This window comes from Achroia grisella, unplaced genomic scaffold (assembly GCF_030625045.1).
Source record: "Achroia grisella isolate CSIRO2021 unplaced genomic scaffold, CSIRO_AGI_Agris_v1 utg856, whole genome shotgun sequence".
Lineage (NCBI taxonomy): Eukaryota > Metazoa > Arthropoda > Insecta > Lepidoptera > Pyralidae > Achroia > Achroia grisella.
The window spans coordinates 2,606,632-2,613,916 of record NW_026713045.1 but is presented as its reverse complement, the minus strand read 5'-3'; the positions used below and the strand labels follow the sequence as shown (position 1 = coordinate 2,613,916).

Genomic DNA, 7,285 nt, shown 5'->3' with positions numbered 1-7,285 from the left:
TTGAAACGCACAGTTGTAAATACCTAAATAAATACATTAATTACGTAGGTATTTATTTATACTAAAATAATATAAACCAATAATTAAATAGGTATATTGAAGACCTACGCAGAAATACCATGAAGTAGGTATGTAACCTGCTAGCCACGAGTACTTTCGTAATCTATTTATCTACATGATAAATGATGATTCATAATAATTATGACATCATTTTACCCAAGTAGATATTTATAAAAATCTCCGATTTTAATGTAGGTACCTATTAGCAGTTATACGAAACTGTATATAGCAACAAAACTATAATTATTAATAATTCAATAGTTTTAAATGAATTGTATAAAATTCATATATGGAACAGATACCTACCTAAGTACCTACTTAATATCTGTATAGGAATGAAGAATTAGGAGCAGTAATATATATATTTTATGTAATTACTGATGTAAAACAGAAGTGTTAGGTATATGTTTAAATTTAGTCTAGTCCGATTTTGATGCGGTTTAATTTATTGCAAGATTTCAGATAATTCTTAGCTACAATTTATAAAAATATGTGCAGGCGTGTAAGTATTTTTATTTTGGAGATAAAAATTTAAATTTATATTTGTGAACCAATAATTATAATTACTTACTTCTATTTAGTTTTAATTATTTGAGCTCGTATATGGCTCGTTATGACTATATGTAAAATTATAAACATAACATTATCTGTGTAAATAGATAGGTATTGCTTTATCTCCATATGTAAACGTTAACAACTAAAGAATCTGTAAATATTTATTCACACACAAGATTTAAAGAAAAAAGAAAATATTTAAATAAGGTATTCGTAACTTATTTCTTATTATACATAACATTTATAAATTCGTGATACATATGAGAGTAGAAATGACTAAAAATTGAATTGGAACATGCTCATTTATTGAAGAAAATAAAGCTGTGTGTAGTTTGTTATCGGCGTGTCCACCGGCGGGACATTCCCTTATAACGAAATCATAATTGTTTAGACAAGATACTAATTTCTTACTGCAGTCTTCATTACCCTTTTATGCTATATTTTGAATATATGTAGTATAGGAAGCAATCTGTTTTGACCTAACACTTGTTTGTGAAACGTTTCTTTATTGGCATTGTGCCCGAATAAAATGTTTACGCCAAGAGTCGTGACCAAATTTATCGTCAACGTCCATATCCTAAGGAATTATATCACAAGTGAAATAAAAAGTGCTCTATTTATGTACTGTAGTTAAGCGTTACATAACACTGTGTACTGTGTATTCATGTTTAGAAATTAAATCTTTACATAAAAGGAGACACGGAAATAACAAGTCGAATGAAAGGACATCATACATATAAAAATATTTTATTAAAAACATTTTGGTAACATTTAATAAGAACACTTAGGTAAAAATAAATCGACCTCAAAATCATTTTAAGAAGAAACAGCCTGGACTTGGAAGTTCACGGAGGAAGCCGGAACAGCAAAAAAAAAAACTAAAATAAATAAAAACAATGATAACACTCTAGGCAGACGTGTCTAATTGACAACCAGAATTAAGGCATCGCAAGAATAATTATTTAAGTACGTTAAAATACCTACGGCTATTATTATTATAATTACAACAAATAAATTTCTAATGTCTATCGTTCAGTTGTGTACGCGCGAGCCCGTGGGGGCGCGGGCGCAGGCGGCGCGCGACCCTGTACACTCTCTTGGCAGGGAACTTACATCGAGTATTATTGCCACAAAACATTACTTCACTCACAAGACATTATTCTTGCCACTACGCCGTAATTATACACTACTAAATACTAAAACATCCCAATTATACGAAGCTATGTTAAAATTTTACCTAACTAATAATAATATTAAACATCTTCGGCTAATTTTGATACTAGAATGATATAACATCATCTCATATTGTACTCTTAACATTACGCTGGATTAAATTATAAGTGAGGAATTAAATACATAATATTGCAAGCATTACTGAGATTGTGCACGTTACGTGATTCCATTTATAGTAACATTTGATAACTTAAGTCTTACAGAAGGCTTATACTGACGTTAATGAAGGTAGTAATTAACTCGGTGCAGCCAGGGGGCTGGACCCAGTTCTCACAAACAGCTACAAACACAGAGGAACAGTCATCATATAGATTAAATTACGAGCATTGGCACTTTCAATATTAAATCTTAATTACACTCTCGAAATAGCACTGCATATAATAACCAACTTAAAAACTAAATTCAGATCAGTCATTTATGATATCACATCAAAATAAACGGGGAAATACATATGTGATTATCGATTGGATATACTATATAATATATATTATATTCTTTTCAAAAGAGGTATTAATTTTCTTAAGGGTTACTAAAAATATTGAGCTCTGCACCGCGTGCGGTGCACTATATCACCATAATACGAGAACAACATTGAACCAATAAGTTTTGGTACTTGGAGTTCATCTCCGAGTTAATTCTATTTGGCTAAACCTATATAATGCTTATCAGATATAATACACACTGGACGCGCGTCCGCCTTGGCCGCCGCAGCACCGCACGCAGTGCCACGAGGGCTTCAACGGTCGCATCGTCTAGGCAAAAAACCCTTCAATCCTTATACATTTTCATTACAAAAATACTGTCATTTGACTACAGTTCAATGAGAAAAAAAATTATTTAATTATAATATGAATGACCATTATATATAATATTATGTATAATATCAAGTATATGATTTGACTAAATAAAATAAAATGCATAAAATTGAAATGATTAAAACATTGTAAAAATCACTTGAAGACACTTATTAATGGAAGGTACTAAATTGATATTTTAGAAATTTTCATTCAATAAATAGCACAACAACCAAAATATTTGGCAATGCGGATTAAATAAACATTAACAACTACTACCCTCTGCTGCTACATTAACACAAAACTGGAATGCAAATATTGCATCGCACCTCGACCTCTTTCTTATAGTTGGACAAAGAGGCGGCCGGCGGTCTCACACTACATCAGACACGCCTGCCACTTGCAAGGGCCAACAGGGAATCGATACTAAACTTAAGGAGACATTTCACAACAACAGCTAATCTACACCTGTGCGTATCGCTCCAAATACTTTGAACTACATTCGATTGCAGCTTTCTAAATGTATAATAAAAACTAAAAATAATTGAATGCAACATTAGATTTAAAAACCAATAACAACCATTTGTCAGTGTGTGACTGAGAATATAGCACACTGAGCATCAACAAAGACGCGTAATTAATACTATATATTCATTGTCTACCAACAGTATGTTCGAGGCATCTTTTAGAGGCAATGTTACTACTACTAGCTGCATTCTGAGATCCATGCTATATGTTCAGTCATTACATGACATATTGAATCAAAAATATACAAAAGATACTCTGATTCCGTATATTATATGCTCTAACTAAATCATAGTGGCTTGTATTCATAGCCTAGTAAATTGATAACAGACAAAAACAAAGTTGTGGCACTGATTCAACAAGTTCAAATAAAATGCAATAATCATTTAGATCGCGATAACAACTGTTTTGATATAAAATTTGTCTACAGTAATAAACAAATAAAACAATTCAATATAAATCATTGCATGGATGTTGGTCCCTTCCAAAATACTTGCCAAACCTTTAAGCGAACTCCGTAATTATATCAGAAAGAAATTTTTGAAAACTACACTGTATTGTCTCGTATTAACAATTATTTTTATAAAAATAACTTTGTGGGAAATATGTCAACATTTTTGTGTACAAATACTCCAGTTCAAATTTAAAGCTGATCACAACATAGCAGAACTAAAGTTGCATAAAAGGACAGTATCAATTATTAATTATTATAGTTAGTATGTTATACATTACTTACATTGTAACATGAAGAGACTCACACTATTAAATATCTTGACTAATTTAAGAGACCTTGAATATTATATTTATTACATATGCACATACATAGAGATATAGCCAGTCTGTCAATGACACTTATAATAATTTCACTAGAACCCAGCATCTGGGCACATCAATGACTCGAAACGTTTTTAAACGGTCTGTAACAACTACTAATACCTTAGAATATCTAATCACTGCAATAATTTGTGATGATATGCACCGATAACCCATTTTGACTATGATCTGCATGGGCTCGTCATACAATGAAATGAGTCATTTAAGCCATTTCATTAATTCGATAGGAATTTTATTATAGGATAATTATGTCAAGAAAGTATTATCTAAATTATATGGTCGTCACTATTATTATGTAATGCTCGGACGGTAAATCCAACAATAATTAAATCTTAAAATTAACCTATAGCTTGGCTTAAATTCGTGCCTATCTCGTTATAATCGTAAATTTAAATAACATCCGAGAAGCAGCCTTTTGGTTAAAACGACAACGATCCTATTGATTGTATGACTGTGGAATATAGCTAAATCATATTACTAGACTAAAGAATTATAATAATAAAACAATATTTAAATAATAACTATTACACGTAATGGTGGGAAGTATATAACTCATTATGATATAAGTAAATGTCCATAATTTAAATATTGCTTTAAGACTACATGGACATATTATAATCCACCGGTTGATCTCACTCAATCCTTGTATTTTATATTTATATTAATCAGTATAAATTGTGTTGGTGTACAATTTATAGTTAATATAATATGCACATTAAACAAATAAGATTCTTTGGATAACAAATTATTAACATATCTAAGAGGAACTAAGTAGCATACGTTAAATGTGTCAACTTATTTTAATATTGCAAGATGGGGTTAAAAGTGTGCACTCAGACTAATTTTGATTCGATTCATGTCAGTTTGAACTTTTAAAGAAAGACCTAGAAATGCTGGTTTGGAATAAATCTGCAAATCTTATGGCAATGCAAGTTCATAGCATTAATTAAGCCTAAAAATATCACACAAATAAATAAGTTAAAATAAAAACGAAAGTAAAAATATCGTCGCGCGTTCGATTCACAGAATTTGTCAAATTGCTTTGTTTAAATTAAGATCACAGTATTAAGTCACGTTTAAAATTTAACTCTAGGAATGCGCGTGACGATAGGTACGTAAATATTCCACAGTCATTTACAGGACTGAGCCACAAAAGGGAGTCAATCAAGTCTACACAATAAATAGGAAATTGTCACAAAGCCAACAACATTAGCACACAAGGAACTTTACAAGTATTGCTCAAATTATAATGTAATTACATTTCATAAGTTATAATAAATAATTTAATAATAAATGAGCAAATTAATATAGTTAATAACAAATTCACCTTTCCAAAAGGCAAGTCATCAATAATACATAAAAAAATAAACTAGTTATTGGCTTATAACTAACAATGGCATTACAGCCACTATTATGTGACAGTGAAGTTGATATGCACCCTGATGTGTCCCAGTCTACCCACTCAACTTTGTTCTCTGTTTACATTGACGCATAGTCACGTCAATCTGTGGCAGCTACCACCCATGTGAAACCGCAGTCACGGCAAGTGTCTTTTACATACTGTGTACTAGCAGCATACGGCCCCAGTCGGTGATACTGTGAACGGTTGGCGAAGAACAGGCCTGGATTGTTAGGTGGCAGTACTGTTGCACGGTAGCTCCACCTACGGTCGGTGAGATTGGCCATTAAGTTGAGGACATCACGACCAGCATAATTAATTTTGATATCTTCAACCGTTTCCTTGGGACGAGGTTGTGGCTGCACAACTGTCTCAAATATTTTCTGAAATAAAATAATTATGTTATTAAAAGATACCAGTACAAAATTATTAATATTATTTATTACTTACAAATTCATAGGCTGAACAAGTGTGGTATGGAGGAATTTGGATATATAGTATATTTAGGTAGGTAATAAACAAAAAATTGTACAGGGATGTTTACTGACACTTGTCATAAAAGACAAACAAAAGGTATATAAAAAAAAAATTTAATTAACTATTTAAAAATAAATAAATTATAAAAAAATTAATATTAAACATGGCTGATAAATGACATTTCTTTTCTAGACCGGAAGTCATATTGCATTAGTACTAGCAAATATAAATTATCTCACAAGTGTATATTATATTAATAATTTTATAATAGTTCTATATTTATTAACAATTCCATTATTGTTCATCTTGATTGGAAAATATTTGCCATGATATATTCTCAATCACATACCAGTAAATTTGTACAATACACCTGTAGGTACTATATTATTTACCTACACATTTTTGGCAACTTCTATCATTGGAAGACATTTTGATATCAAATGCAATGTATAATCTATAACAGTTCCTATAAACATAGTACAAAGTGTTCAAAATAGCATAACCTGTAATACTGGAATCTTCCTATTATCATGTACTGTTAATAAACATACATTTGATAGCGTAATATGGATTCGCCATTACGGAATATTATGAAAACAGAAGGGTCAAGGACATAACAAATGCAAACAAATATTGCAAATTTCATAACTCACCTTCTCGGTCGTCTGAGGACTAGACGGCAGGGAGTCACTGTTCACTGACTCTGACTTGAGCGACCCCAGAGAGCCGATGCCGCTAGATTCGCTGGAGACTGATGGGCTTGGGCTCGTCTGGGATTGAGAAAGCCCCGCTATGTCTATGATATGCCCGAATGAGCTGTACGAATTAAAATTATCCGTCTCCAATCCAACTATGGGTAGTGCGACGCTCAAAGCCATGTCTGTAAACCAAAAATCACAAATATGTTGGTTTACACGTGCATAAAAGATACTGCGTGCGAATGCGAAAACTATTGCCTAAAATTGACAGAAATCAACGCGCCAAATTATTACGATATCACATCACAGCACTTCCGAATCAAGTTGGCATTCACCTCTGATAAGAAAACAATAAGATTCTTTATCCACCACACTTTAAATAACTAGTAAAATAATAATTACCGAAAAGTGTAATCTCCAGAAACCTCAAGCCTCGACGCAGTTACAAGAAATCGAACATCTATGAAGTGAAGTTAGATACAGGCTTGAATTTGCGTATGCGTGATATTGTAGAGCGCCAACCGGAAGTTGTATTGTGGATAAAGCAGTCTATTACGCAGTGAACAAAAACAATTATTTATATACTGAATCTTATCATTTAGACATTAATTAAAATATAACAATAATTCGATATTAGAAAATGTATTAATTGCACTATTTACTGGTTTTATTAAATATTAAAATTGAAGAAAGGACATGTATTTACTACC

The 7,285-nt window shown here is 31.7% G+C and overlaps 1 protein-coding gene across 1 annotated transcript; it reads right to left on the bottom strand.

Annotated features, from left to right (window-relative positions):
- Nucleotides 1–1,333: 1,333 nt before the first annotated feature.
- Nucleotides 1,334–7,073, bottom strand: LOC131852616 (uncharacterized). The gene is made up of 3 exons (XM_059203310.1): nt 6,978–7,073; nt 6,531–6,757; nt 1,334–5,783 (listed from the first exon to the last, which is right to left on the bottom strand). The coding sequence occupies exons 2-3, from the start codon at nt 6,753–6,755 to the stop codon at nt 5,502–5,504; spliced, it is 507 nt and encodes a 168-aa protein (XP_059059293.1). The 5' UTR covers nt 6,756–6,757; nt 6,978–7,073; the 3' UTR covers nt 1,334–5,501.
- Nucleotides 7,074–7,285: the final 212 nt, after the last annotated feature.

Bases quoted from the DNA above. Each gene is read 5' to 3' on its own strand.
- LOC131852616 (XM_059203310.1), bottom strand. From the start codon at position 6,755: ATGGCTTTGAGCGTCGCACTACCCATAGTTGGATTGGAGACGGATAAT. The intron at 5,784-6,530 runs GTGAGTTATGAA...ATTTTATTTCAG, and splicing joins GTCCTCAGACGACCGAGAAG to AAAATATTTGAGACAGTTGT.